Genomic DNA, 12,984 nt, shown 5'->3' on the forward strand with positions numbered 1-12,984 from the left:
TCTACTTCCACCTCGTGCTGCCCTTCCAGCTCCTGCCCACGAGCGCCGCGTTGACCATGATGGCCCTTTACTGGAGCGGCCAGGGCCTCGGCTACGCACTCAACATCATTCCCAACCACGACACCTACGAGACGCACTCGCTCGTGAGCGTCCCCTCGAACGGCCTGCGCGACTGGGGCGAGCAGCAGCTGCTCGGCAGCGGCAACCACACCACCGACGGCGGCCTGTGGAGCACCATCGTGGCCACGCTCTGGGGCGGCATGAACTTCCAGATCGAGCACCACCTCTTCCCCTCCGTCTCGCACGTGCATTACCCGGCCATCTCCAAGATCGTCCGCGAGACGTGCGCCGAGTTCAACTTGCCCTACACCACCCACTCGTGGTTCCACGCCATCCGCTCCTTCGGCAAGATGCTCGTCGCCCTCTCTCTGCGCTCCTCCTACCGTCCCTCCGATGCGCCGCCGCCCAAGCAGCGCAAGCAGGACTAAGGCTCTTCGGCCGATGCCATCCTTCTTTTACACACACATCTTCTACGACGCTTCCTCACACCATCTGCTCTTTCTTTTCTTTCTTCATGCGCTCTTCTTTCCCAGGTGTTGTAAAGTAGTGTCGCGTACACAACCGCCCATTCAGTTTTTGCCTTGTCGACAAGATTTCCTGACGAACAAGAAAAAAGAAAAAAGAAACAAAAAGAAAACAACAGAGGCGCGGGACACGTCACGCCAGAGGCGAGAGGGCAGCAGACGCAGGGATGGGTAACGAGGCCTCCACCACGGGTGGACCCAAGGTGGGCTACCACGTACTAAAGGTGCGTACTTTTGGCTCCTGAGTTGAATGCGCAAAAGCGCTTTGGCGAGTCGTGCATGCAGATAGGATCAGATTGGCTCACGGCAGGTTGGTGCCGCAGGTGGTGGCGCACTCGCCTGGGGCGCAAGCGGGCTTACCCCCTTTTTCGACTTCATCGTCGCTGCCAATGGTCAAGTATTGGTAGAGTACCCCCTAACAACGACTCACGTCCGGTTCCCGCCCGCTGCTCATGTGCACAACGCGCTGTGCCGCACACACGGCACAACAGGACAGAGAAGACTCAAGACTGGTGGACGCCCTGCGCAGCAACTTGGAACACGAAGTCGACCTTTCAGTCTACAGCACCAAAACCGAACAAGTGCGAAGTGCGTTCTTCTCCTTCCTCGCTCTCCGCTGTGCTTATCGTGTCACGATCGCTCACTGTGGCCACGCTGTTCACCTCATCAGGAGTGAAGCTTATTCCGAGCCTTCAATGGGGCGGTAGCGGTATCGTTGGTATGATCTCACCTCTGTTCTGTTGTGGGCTTGTCGTGTCCGGCATTACTCAATGAAAGCACTGTGCAGGAGTCAGCACGCGCTTCTGCTCGGTGGCTGCTGCCAACGAGAACGTGTGGCACGTCCTGGTAAGGCCTACACATCACAGACCTCTTCTGCTTGGTCCACTCGCCACCCGCATTCACCTTCATCTTACACGCTAAACGTTCTGGAAACAAAACAACAGGAGGTGTCGCCCAACTCACCCGCGGCCGAAGCCGGTTTGGAGAGCCACCTGGACTACATCGTGGGCACACCGGAGCTTGCGTTCAACGACCCCGAGGACTTCTTCACCCTGATTCAGAACAACGTCGGCGTGGCTGTGCAGCTCTATGTATACAACCTGCGCGACGACAACATCCGGCTCGTGTCTTTGCGCCCCCGCAAGGACTGGGGCGGTGTTGGCTGGTACGAGGCACACTAAACGGCCGTTTTTCTCCCCTCCCCCCCCCCATAGACTCGTCGCCGCTAACCCCATCCACGCCGTACCGTGCATGTTGTTCGCAGCCTGGGATGTGGTGTGGGCTATGGCCTGCTACACCGCATCGCTCGAGACAGAAAGGCAACGCTCGCGCGGTACGGCATTGCGGTCGAGGACACCGAACTAGGCGAACAGCACCATGATGCCCCCGTCACGTCACCGACCAGCGTGACCGTCCCTCCCGTGGTGGTTCCGCCTCAAACACAACCAGTATCTGTGGCCACCACCGCACCCGCCAGCAGCGTCAACACTCCGTCATCGACGCCACCGGTACCGCAGCACCCGCCGGCTCAGAGCGTAGGAGAGCCTTTCGCCCACAGCCCTCAGGCTTCTGCCGCCCCAGCTCCCGCTGGTGCCACTCCTGCGGCCCCGTACAGCCACAGCCAGCCCTCCCCTTCCATCGCCACCACGATCGGCAGCCCTGGCGCTCCTGCGGTCACGGCGCCATCGACGCCCCTGTCGCGGCCCCTCTACAACCCATCATCGACGCCCTCTGCGATGAGCCCGCCCTCCTCCATCACGTCGAACCCACCACTCTCCTCGAGCCCTCTGCGCACTCCACTGAGCGGCGGCTCCCCGTACGGAAGTGGCAGCTTCCCTTACGGAAGTGGTCACAGCATTTCGTCGCCTTTCGCGGGTGGCCTCCCCGCGAGCACTCCACTGAGTGGCGGCTCCCCGTACGGAAGTGGCAGCTTCCCTTACGGAAGCGGCCACGGCATTTCGTCGTCCTTCGTGTCGGGTGGACTCCCCGCGGGCACGACCGTGCCGGCCTCTCCGCTTGGCGGCTTGCCGCTCCCAGCCCTCTCACAGCCACCGACGCCCCTCGCGCAGCCCTACAGCCCAGCTCGCGGGCAGTACTTCCCACCTGGCGGGTACGGCGGCCTCGCGCAACAGAGACCATCACACCTCCCTGGCACCTTCACCCCGGCATCCCCCGCCAGCACTCCTCCGCACTCAGGAGGCGCGCCTCCCCTTCACAGCTACTACCAGCCGCAACAGCCCCTGCACACCCCAACATCCACAGCGCTGCAACAACCTCAACAGCAACAGCCTTTCACTCCCTCCAGCCACTGAGCTGATCACCCCACACACGATAGTATGAAGATACACACACTCGCGTCCGACGCTCTTTTCTGTCAGCTTTCTTTTGCTTTTTCTCTGCTTTTTCCTGGATGCTGGTGTTCGGAGAAGCGGAGCCAGGACTTTTCTTTGTGGGTTGCCACGCAGGCCACACATCCATCATCTGTTTCCTCTGTTCCGCAGCGTAGCTGATTGTGTATCGTATGATCTTCAAGAAGCCTGCGGTGCATGTACAACGTCTTTCCTTCGATGATTTCTACATAATTGAGCAGGTGGGTGAAGGCACCTACGGGTATGTTTCCTCCTTCCCCCTTCTGATACGTATGTATTCACTCTGAAACATTGCAGGCGTGTCTTCAAGGCGCGTAACGTTCACACAAACAAGCTCACTGCACTTAAAGTCGTCTTTCCTACTGAGGATGATGAGGGGGTACTTCTGCCTTCTCCATCGCATCATTTCCCCCCCCCAAACCCCATCCAATCCTCTTTCTGACGAATCTATGCCATCAAAGCTTCCTTTCACAGCAGTCAGAGAAATCAAGTACCTGCAGATGCTGAGCGACAATCCCAACGTGATTAAACTCGAGGGAACCTTCTTCACCAGAGGTACGTGGGTCAGACTTCACAAGATGGCGCTACGTACCGGCGCCCGTTTGGCCTGAGCTGGACAGGGCATTGACACAACGTTGTGCGCTCTGTGCAGACGGCGAGCTTGTCTTGGCCTTCGAGTATATGGAGAATGATCTCTCAGGCCTTCTGTCGCTGAAGAACCTCCAATTCAGCCCGGCGCAGACCAAATGTCTCTTCAAGCAGGTGCTGGAGGGCCTTCACCAGTGCCACCGTGCGGGCATCATGCACAGAGACATCAAAGGTAATAGGCAGCAGCATAGGCCCAACCTCCCTCCTCTAATAAGAGGAGGTGAGCCACACGGTTTAGCTAAACCAAGTGCTGTTCTATCTATCTATTGCTCTCGCTCGCTCTCTCCTCCGCGGCTTCGCTCGCATAGCGGCCAATCTGCTGCTGAACAATGGTGAGCTGAAAATGGCCGACTTTGGCCTAGCCTCCAACTACCTCCGGCGACGCACGTTCTCAACGAACGTGGTGACGCTTTGGTATCGCGCACCCGAGCTCCTGCTCGGCGTCAACGCCTATGGCCCCAAGGTGGACATCTGGAGCGCGGGGTACCCTTGCCTTCCTGCCATGCGACTGTCGTTTGTTGCTATACAAAGTTGGAGATTCTTACGCACTGTTCTGTATGTGTGCGTGCTCACCTACCAGATGCTTGTTCATCGAGCTCCTGACGCGACAGTCGCCGTTCCCCGGCAGGGAAGAAAAGCACCAGCTGGAGCTCATCGTACGGACGTGTGGGACACCCGACGAGAGGAACTGGCCTGGCGTGACCAAGCTCGAGGGCTACAAGCAGCTTCAGGGGCTCATGGGCCACAAGAACCGGCTGCGAGAGGTCTTCGGCAAGTTCGATCCTCGGGCGCTCGATCTCCTGTCCAGGATGCTCTCCCTGAATCCTGCGGACCGGCCGACCGCCTCGGAGGCCCTTGACCACGACTATTTCTGGACGGACCCGGTGCCTTGCAAAGCGACTGAGTACGTCTTCTTATTCTCCTCTCATCCTTCTGCTCTTACTTGCGGATGACTGACTCGGCCAACCTTTGCTGGGTGTACAACAGCCTGCCTCACTATCCTGCGATGCACGAATACGAGGCGAAGAAAACGCGACAGAGCGAGCGCCAACCGAAGAGACAGAGGGTCACTGGCTACGCGCCTAACGTTCCGGTCGCGCCTCTTCGGTCGCAGCCCTACCCTCCGCACAATGCCGGCTATCCGCCGCACGTCCCTCTCCCCGTACCGCAACAGCCCGCGCGCGGCGACTACCCGCCTCCTCTTCCCTCTCCACACTATGCCCACCTCCCGTACCCTTCGTCGAAGCTCGGGCAGTACGGCCAGCCACCAGCCAGGCAGAATCTGCCCACAGGCCCGCAAGGCTGGGGACCGGCGGCTCACGGAACGCACCCCCCAGCCGCGGGCAATGGCCTCCTGCCCACGCCTCACGTCCCTCTTACCGTTCCCGGCCACCCGCCACGGCCGACCGGCTACGCCGGCGCATCCTCCTACCCGGGCATCCACCCACCCTCGGCCATGCCGCACTACGACGCCGCGCGAAGTAGTGGGTCGCGCCATCGCCAGCCGTCGTCGGGTTCACTGGTGGCCAGCGCTCGGCATCCGCTTGTTTCATCTGGCCTGCCACCGCACCGTATCGGCGGGGCTCAACCACAGTCGTCGTCATCGTCATCGTCGTTGCCTCCTAGCACGGGCCTCCGCGGAGGGTATCACCACGCCGGACCCCGGGAGATGAATCGACCGCCGACCTCTTCGGCGCGGGTCGAGGGCGGGCCGCGACACGACATGCCGCCCCACTTGGCCTCGGGCTACAACCGACCGCCGGCGGGCGCGCATCGACCGGTCCACCACCACGCGGCGCTCCAGCACCATAACCACCTCGGCCACCCGATCATCGCGGACGGCCATCACGCACCAACTGCCCACAACAGTGTACATAAGAGCCATGCGCGGGCCACGTTGAGCAGCGTCGAGCGGATGGGCGTGGGCGTCGACACGACCGGCAAGCGCAAGAGGGAGGCCACGCCGCTCTCGTAGTAGCGCCGGCCATTTTTGATAACAAAACAAAACATCGGAAAAAGTAAAATATACAAAAACATTATTTCTAATATTTTTGTATTTTATGTATCTGCGTTTGCCAGTGGCAGAAAAATAGAATTATTTCACTCGATCGCGGCGAGACGAAGATGAGCAGCTCGTCGTCCTCATCTTCCACCAGGAAGAGGGTGAGATCGAAATCGTCGGCGAAGGCGGCTCCGTCGAGCGACGCCACGAGGAACAGAGGAAATCGCTCCCTTTCCACTGATTCTTCGGAGGCGGCTGTGGGCGGCCTTGCCTTGCTTCAGCGGATGGCTGCAGCCGCTGCCGCGGAGCATCCACAGCCACCACCTGCCGCAGCTGTGCAGACCACCACTGCGGGGGCGAGTGCCTCTCTCGGGAACCATCACGTGTTCAGCGCCGTTTTCCAGTGCTTCACATCGCTCCCCTTCTACGCGTCGCTCCTGCTCGAGCTCCAATCCATGGCGCGGGCCATTGACGAGCGCCCCCCGTACGCCCGGCAGGCCGTCTGGTCTCAGCTCATGGCGCTCGTCGCCTCATCACCAACAGCTGCCGCTACTTCCTCTTCTGGTGCGCCATCTTCATCTTCATCTGTTTATTCCAACATGCCGGACGCCGCGTTCGGGCCTGTCGTGGCCGGGTGGCTGGCCGGTCCGAGCACGAACCTGCTGGCCGTGGAGCTGCTCTACCTCGCCTTCATGCTGTCGGTGCTCAAGTACCCCGACCTCCTGGGCGACGACGGCGGTTCCGCCGCCGCATCAGCCGCCGCCACCACGTCGGCCCTGCAGCCACCGCAGCACCAGGCCGGCCCGCACCAGCAGATGCACGTGACGGCGCCTCCTGGCGGCCGATCGCTGCAGCAACAGCCCGCACACCATCAACACCGCCAGCAGCAGCAGCCCCAGCAGTCCCAACCGTCGCAACGGCACGCGCCATCGCGGGCGGACTCGGATGCCTCCACGTCATCATCGCGGGCCACGCAGCGGGCCGGGAGTGGCGGCCGCAGCAATGCACCTCCCCCGTCTTATTCTTCGTCGTCGACTGCAGCGCAGTCGCTGAGAGCAACTGGGTCGGTACCGCTACCCAAAGTGCTGCCGCTGGTCCCGAGTTCTCCGTCTTCGTCGTCTTCCTCTTCGGCTGGCGCGTTCCACGGCGGCGGCGGAAAGCCACGAGGCTCTGGCGCAACGCAGCCGCCCTCTCCTTCCCAGCCTGCGTCGCTGTCTCACCACCAGCAACAGCAGCAGCACCATCTCCACCAGCAACAGCAACAGCTCATGCCGGGTCCCGGACCCAACACTACCATGGCTCTGCAACAGCTGGCGCTGGTACCCCTCTCGCTGCATCAGTCGTGTGTGGTGGTGGTGGTGGTGGTGGTGGTGGTGGTGGTGGTGGTGGTGGTGGTGGTGGTACGATTTAGCTGACCTTTACCGCCGCGCAACAGCTGCAGCATTGGGCCGGCGAGTTGGACGATCTGCCGCCGGACCAGAAAAGCATGCTGTGGCAGGTGTGCGAGTCCTTGCCCCACTGGACCGGCCACTGCTACAAGGACTCCTTTCACAAGACCGTCGAGCTCTGGTCCTCCGATGTCCGATCCAGCATGGTTGAACCCCTAACTGCCCCCCCCCTCTCTACATCGCACACACCTCCAGTCTCACATGGCTGTGTTGCATGTGTCGCGTGCATGGGCGCGCGCAGATGTCGATCTTCTCGCTCTTCTACGCGATCAGTACGCTGCGCGGCTATGAAGCGCCGCCGATACCGATGCCGATTCCCCAACAGCAGGCATGGGGCACAACATCTTCCCCATGGGCGCCGGCCCAGCCTTGTCGACACTTCAGCCACACCACGCGCACATCCTCGCACAGCCGCCCTCGCCCTCGCCGCACAGGCCTGGGTCTTCATCGTCGACCTCCACCTCCACTTCATCCACGTCATCCTCGTCTTCTTCATCGTCGTCGCAGCTGCCCTTCACCACCCTTCCGCCCCTCACGCAAACCGGCCTGCTCTCGTCCGGGGCGGCGCTCTCCTCCTCCGCCTCGCTCTCGTCGTCGTCAGGCGGCGCGCCTCCCTCGCCTTCGTCTCAGCGGCCGCGTCCGCCCTCCGACTCTGAGTTTGCCTATCTCTCCGCCCTCAACTCCGCCGCCCTGCTCGCAACTCCTCCTCCTCGCTGAATTCGCCTCCGTCTTCTTCTTCTTCTTCGGCCTCTTCGTCATCTGCTTCTTCGTCATCGTCGTCATCGTTGTCGGGTCCGTCGCCGCCCGGATCGGGTGGTGCCGGGTCTCTGCGACAGAGCCGTCCGCCGCCAATGACGCTGCCGCCGCTCACCCTGCCCTCACCGTGGTCCACCTCGGGTTCGTCGCCGCAGATGGGACACGTCCACCACGCCTACGCCTCCTACCCGCCCTCCTTCACCCCGGCGCCCCCGCCCCTGCCGCCCCCGCCCTCCAGCGACTCGTCTTCGTCATCTTCCAAGTCCTCCTCAAGGTCCGACCGACGTTCCTGACCACTTTTGGTGTGCAGCGCGCCACGAATGTAGGTGATTTAGGAAATTACACGGCAACATTTCGTCAGCGCTGGGCTGCTGGCAACAACTCTCAGTTGCTGTTGGTGGCGTTGAAGGCTTCGGTCATGCGGCGGAGGACGAGGTCTCTGATGTGGGCCGTGTCCTCTTCCTGGTGGAAGGGGTTCAAGCCCGTGGCGGTGTCGTTCACCTCTGCATCGCCGCCACGTCGCAGTCAGACCAAACACCAAACCTCATCATCATCATCACCATCATCGTTAGGTCGCGTACCAAGGATGGTGTGGTTGCCCTTCTCGTCGACCACAGCGTCGATGCTCAAGATGTCCAGGCCGCCGAAGATCTTGCTGCACTCATCTGTTTTGGCGCAGTCGAGTTGAGAGAGCAGTGAGTGAGGAGGACTGCTCACCACCACCGCACACGACACACGACACACGCACGACTGCACACGATTCTCTCGTTTTCTATTTCGACGTACCGGCCCACAGCTGGTAGAGGGGGGTGACTGGGATGTCCTCCACCTCGGCCTCGCCCACGTTGCCCTTCCACCCGGCCGTGACCCTGCGGTAGGCCCTGACCTGGTCCCCCACCCTCTGAATGCGCACGTCGCCCACGTTGGGCACGAACGGCTCCGTCGTAATGTAGTCCGAATACCTGCGTTGCGTACACAACACGCACACACGGCACACGGCACACACGGCACACACGGCACAAGCATAGCGTCATGACCAGGACCCCTTTCGCAGGAATTTCTTTGCACTTACATGGCCATCAGTGTGGAGAAGTCGGCAAAGTCGTCGTCCTTGAACTTCATTTTACCATAGCCCGCGTGCGACGTACCCACCTTGGCCACCTACAACCAACCCACACACGCCACACACGCCACACACGCCACGCGGCACGCACACAACTCAACGCCGGTTACGATGGAGCGGCCACTGGAGGGAGGTGGTGGGTGGTGTGAACCAGCGGGAGGTCCTTGGGCTTGGGCAGGTGGTGCCGGGTGTTGGGGTAGTAGCGGATGGGCACGAGCGGGAACACGTCCTTGCCCAGCTTGCCCTGGATCCGCTTCAGCTCCGCGATCATCAGCGCCCGCTGCGTGCTGAAGAACACCGAGTCCAGCGAGTTCACTGCCGGCACGTTACCCACTCTACGCCGCCATCACCACCACCAGCACCATCGTCACCATCATCAACAGCGCCGTCTTCAGGTGTGTGGTGTACCGGAGGGCCATGAGGGTGTTGAGCCACGACTGACCGTGGATGCCCAGCACAAAGTTGCGGACGAGGACGAAGTCGGGGGTGAAGCTGCGCTCGTACTTCTGGGAGCTGCCCAGGATGGGCTCGGGCGACGGGTGGACGGTGAGGTGCACCGCGTCGTCGGCCCACGCCTCGATCAGGTCCCACTGCGTCTGCTCCACCCGGATCTCCTCCCCATCCGGTCCTGCAGTCCACAACACAACCACAAATGAAAAATTAATAATAAATGGATGAATAAATCAATAAAATAAACAGTTTTGACTATTGGTAGGACCAGTGAAAGTGTGAACGGAGTGGGGGGGCACTGAGCGAACTCACCTTTGAGGCCCTTGAAGACGCGATACCAGTTGTTGGCGGGGTTGCTGTCGATGACCAGCAGGATGTGCATGCGCTTCTTCTCCATGGCTCAAACTGTTACCGTCAGTCACCTTTTCTCTTTTGCGAGCTCAACACGCGTCATGTCGGCGACATTGTTGAAATTCAAGCATTTTATTTTCGCTTTCCAGGAACGAATGTTGTGGTTGTCACAAGACAGTATTAAAAAAGATTGAGAGCCCCCAAGAGAGGAAAAAGATGGCTGACCAAGAGGGGCGCTGCTGCGCGAGCTCGTCGTTGGCAGCCGGTCTGAGGGAGGAGTCGTGGTGCCGTGCACTGTGCCCTGAATTCGAGCAGTCCTACTTCGGCGCCCTCGAACGCTTCCTGAACCACGAGTGGCAACTCAGCAACAAGATGACACCGCCGAGGCGATGACCGTCTTCCCGCCTCGAGAGCAGGTCTTCGAGGCTCTCAACGCGTGTCCGCTCGACCGGGTCAAGGTGGTCGTTCTGGGCCAGGACCCCTACCACCAGCCTCGTCAGGCCCACGGCCTCGCCTTCTCCGTGCTGCCCCAGGCCCCCACCCCACCGTCCCTTCTCAACATCTTCAAGGTACCCTCGTCTTCGCTCTTTTTTCTTTTGGCGCCTTCGCTTTTTTCGAACTAACTTCTTTGTGGGCGCAGGAGCTGCAGAGCGACCTTGACCTGCCGCCCGAAGCTTTTCCCAACGGCTGCCTGCTCTCGTGGGCCGAACAGGGCGTCCTACTCCTCAACACTTGCCTCACAGTCCGGTACGACGTCACCTGCCCCGCGGCGTTGACGTGCTGTGTGCTGACGTGACCCATGGCTGTGTGGGTTGCAGGAGGGGCACGCCGCTGTCGCACTCGGGCAAGGGCTGGGAGATGTTCACGAATCGAGTGCTCGAGGCAGTGAGCAGAGAGGGGGACGGGGTCGTGTTCCTGCTGTGGGGCAAGAGCGCCCAGTCCAAGAGCCGGCTCATCGACCGCTCCCGCCACTCCATCCTCACCGCGGCCCACCCCTCGCCCTTCTCCGCCGACAAAGGTGCCTGCTTGCTCCTCCACCCTAGGACCTGCGTTTTATCTGCCGACCGACCTGCGGTGTGCGGCGATGTGCGGTGTGCGGTGGTGCGCCTCAGGCTTCTTCGGCTGCAAGCACTTCTCGAAGGCCAACGAACTGCTGATAAAGGCGGGCCATGAACCCATTCGCTGGGCTCTGGCCGACGTCGAGCCCCGATACAACGTTGGCTCTCTTTCGGCGGAAGAAGCGGCTCTGGGTGTTGATGACGTTGACAGCGCGGACGACGATGAGGTCGGCGACAGCGGCACGCAGGTCGAAGTGCCCCCCGGGGCGAGCGAAGCGAGGAATCTCTTCGAGGGCCTGGTGTTCGTCGTGTGCGGCCTCATCGCCGAGATGCGCGACCTCCACGCCAAGATTCGCCAACAGGGCGGCGAAGTGGCGCACATCGTCTCGGCGCAGATCACGCACATGGTGACCACTCAAGCCGAGGTGGACGCGGCCTCCTACAAGGTGGCGCGGGCCATGGCCTACGACCGGGTGCACGTCGTGTCGGCCGACTTCATTCACGACTCCATCCGCGCAGGAGAGCGTTTGGCCGAAGCCGCCTATACCCTCGCCCAGGCCAGCCCCCAGTCCACCGGTACTGTGGCAGAGGGCTACACCTCGTCTCTGGCGAGAAGCGAGCTTTCCCACAGGACCAGAGAGCTGCCGGCCTTTGGTGTGGCGGAGCAAGAGCAGAATGGGCCTGGCCTAGTCGCAGCGGCGCAGGTGCTGGACTGGCCTTCCGCCAACCCCTCGCGGCCGCTCATTCGGGCAAAGAGGAAGGCGGGCGTGGTGTCACGCCTCTCAACACCCGCGTTCCAGTTTGCGGCGCCGCCTTCGCAACTGTCGCTGTCCGCACCGGCCCAGCAGGCATCGACCGGGGTGCAGCTTGCGGCCTTCGGTGCCGCGTCGGCATCGCCTTTGGTCACCCCAGCGCCCGTGCCTGTGGACTCGACCGACGCCGTTCTGCCGAAGCCGGCCAAGAAGGACAACTGGCGACCCCACTGGGGCCTCGTCAAGATCTACAAGGCGGATGACCCGCACGCCCCGCACTTCCCAAAGGACTATGACATCGTCCGCAGGGACGTACTGAACGTACACGTCATCCTCGTCATTCTCTTCCGCGTCGTTGGGCTCACTGTGTCGTCATGGTATCGAGTGCAGGTGACTGAGCTGAACGAGAATCGGAACAAGTTCTACAGCATGGAGCTGCATGAGGGCAAGGAGAGGGGCAAGAGCTACTTCCGCATCTACACCCACTACGGACGCACCGACCTGCTCGATGCCGAGTCACAATCTGGTCTGGATTCCACCGGCGGCGTGGCCGAAGAGTCATCGGACCTGTTCGTCGAGCGCAAGGAATGTCGATACCTCCACAGCCTCCAACAAGCCAACGTACGCTGCCACACCATCGGCTCCCCACTTTGCCAGTGAACTGTGGGGCGCAGGAGAATAACTTGAATTCCTTTCGTCACTCCATAGTGGATCTACGACCTGATCTTGGAGGACAAGTCGGACGCCGAGGCCAAGGGCTACAAGTCCATCAAGCTGGCCGCCGCCACTGTCGGCTCAGAGAAGGGCCGGGCCGTGGACCAGCACACCAGCCAGGCCAAGGTCGCCCGGGCCAGTGGTGCGCCACCACTTCGTTTTGCCATGGTTGTGATTGGTGGAATGAATGCACTCACCGGCCAATCGACAGCCGACGACGAAGAGCTCGCAGCTGACAAGGCAACCGCCGCCCAGCTCACGGAGCAGGTGAGGCAGCTGGTGAGGGACATCTACGAGGAGGCGACGAACCAGCTGACGAGCAAGGTCTCGGCGAAAATCACAGCGCGCGGGCTCGAGACGCCGCTCGGCATCCTCGACCTGGAGCAGATCGCCGAGGGCGAGGCCATCCTGGGCCGCATCCAGGACCACCTCACCTCGACCGGCGGTTTCGTGGACCAGGGGTCAGTCGCCAAGCTCTCGGGCGAGGTATGTCTCTTCCGCATGCGCCTGCATTCATTGCATTCCCTAACCCAGGGATGTGATGTGGTTGCTGACGTCTTCTCTCCTGAATCGTCTCTCCAGTTCTACACTCTGATTCCGCATCGGCTGGGGCGCTCAAAAGCCGAGATGGCCGCGGCGATCATCGACACGATCGAGAAGCTGGAGGAGAAGCAGGAGCTACTCCAGCTCATGAAGGACGTGCTCAAGGTACAGCGTCAGGCCTTGGGG

At 61.4% G+C, this 12,984-nt stretch overlaps 7 protein-coding genes across 7 annotated transcripts in view; 6 read left to right on the top strand and 1 right to left on the bottom strand.

The window, feature by feature from the left end:
* ACA1_186750 (delta5 fatty acid desaturase) overlaps positions 1-488 on the top strand; it is a gene marked incomplete at both ends in the record, with an annotated part of 1,179 nt that extends 691 nt beyond the window's left edge. Inside the window, one exon of the mRNA XM_004342521.1 lies at positions 30-488. Within this exon, the coding sequence (XP_004342570.1) occupies positions 30-488 (459 nt within the window). The remainder of the gene's footprint in view (positions 1-29) is intronic.
* Positions 489-751: 263 nt separating this feature from the next.
* On the top strand, positions 752-1,765 carry ACA1_186860 (golgi family protein, putative; the record flags this gene model as incomplete). Its single annotated transcript, XM_004342522.1, has 5 exons — positions 752-808; positions 908-987; positions 1,076-1,172; positions 1,362-1,430; positions 1,529-1,765. The coding sequence occupies 5 exons, from the start codon at positions 752-754 to the stop codon at positions 1,763-1,765; spliced, it is 540 nt and encodes a 179-aa protein (XP_004342571.1).
* Positions 1,766-3,105: 1,340 nt separating this feature from the next.
* ACA1_186870 (protein kinase domain containing protein) lies at positions 3,106-5,576 on the top strand (the record flags this gene model as incomplete). Its single annotated transcript, XM_004342523.1, has 7 exons — positions 3,106-3,194; positions 3,251-3,332; positions 3,415-3,508; positions 3,606-3,773; positions 3,910-4,084; positions 4,182-4,505; positions 4,589-5,576. 7 exons carry the CDS (start codon positions 3,106-3,108, stop codon positions 5,574-5,576), a joined length of 1,920 nt encoding a protein of 639 aa, XP_004342572.1.
* Positions 5,577-5,725: 149 nt separating this feature from the next.
* On the top strand, positions 5,726-7,768 carry ACA1_186880 (uncharacterized protein; the record flags this gene model as incomplete). Its single annotated transcript, XM_004342524.1, has 4 exons — positions 5,726-6,922; positions 7,045-7,182; positions 7,293-7,323; positions 7,380-7,768. The coding sequence occupies 4 exons, from the start codon at positions 5,726-5,728 to the stop codon at positions 7,766-7,768; spliced, it is 1,755 nt and encodes a 584-aa protein (XP_004342573.1).
* Positions 7,769-7,902: 134 nt separating this feature from the next.
* ACA1_186890 (uncharacterized protein) lies at positions 7,903-8,133 on the top strand (the record flags this gene model as incomplete). The annotated part of the gene is made up of 2 exons (XM_004342525.1): positions 7,903-8,081; positions 8,118-8,133. 2 exons carry the CDS (start codon positions 7,903-7,905, stop codon positions 8,131-8,133), a joined length of 195 nt encoding a protein of 64 aa, XP_004342574.1.
* Positions 8,134-8,191: 58 nt separating this feature from the next.
* Positions 8,192-9,777, bottom strand: ACA1_186900 (Synapsin, ATP binding domain containing protein; the record flags this gene model as incomplete). Its single annotated transcript, XM_004342526.1, has 7 exons — positions 8,192-8,310; positions 8,389-8,472; positions 8,594-8,769; positions 8,880-8,968; positions 9,082-9,265; positions 9,339-9,558; positions 9,693-9,777. 7 exons carry the CDS (start codon positions 9,775-9,777, stop codon positions 8,192-8,194), a joined length of 957 nt encoding a protein of 318 aa, XP_004342575.1.
* Positions 9,778-10,120: 343 nt separating this feature from the next.
* Positions 10,121-12,984, top strand: part of ACA1_186910 (BRCT domain containing protein, putative) — a gene marked incomplete at both ends in the record, with an annotated part of 6,410 nt that continues 3,546 nt past the window's right edge. Inside the window, 8 exons of the mRNA XM_004342527.1 lie at positions 10,121-10,300; positions 10,372-10,478; positions 10,550-10,749; positions 10,844-11,862; positions 11,932-12,162; positions 12,250-12,397; positions 12,467-12,741; positions 12,838-12,963. Of these exons, the coding sequence (XP_004342576.1) occupies positions 10,121-10,300; positions 10,372-10,478; positions 10,550-10,749; positions 10,844-11,862; positions 11,932-12,162; positions 12,250-12,397; positions 12,467-12,741; positions 12,838-12,963 (2,286 nt within the window). The remainder of the gene's footprint in view (positions 10,301-10,371; positions 10,479-10,549; positions 10,750-10,843; positions 11,863-11,931; positions 12,163-12,249; positions 12,398-12,466; positions 12,742-12,837; positions 12,964-12,984) is intronic.

Source organism: Acanthamoeba castellanii (genome assembly GCF_000313135.1).
Source record: "Acanthamoeba castellanii str. Neff unplaced genomic scaffold scf7180000084746, whole genome shotgun sequence".
NCBI classification, from domain to species: domain Eukaryota; phylum Discosea; order Longamoebia; family Acanthamoebidae; genus Acanthamoeba; species Acanthamoeba castellanii.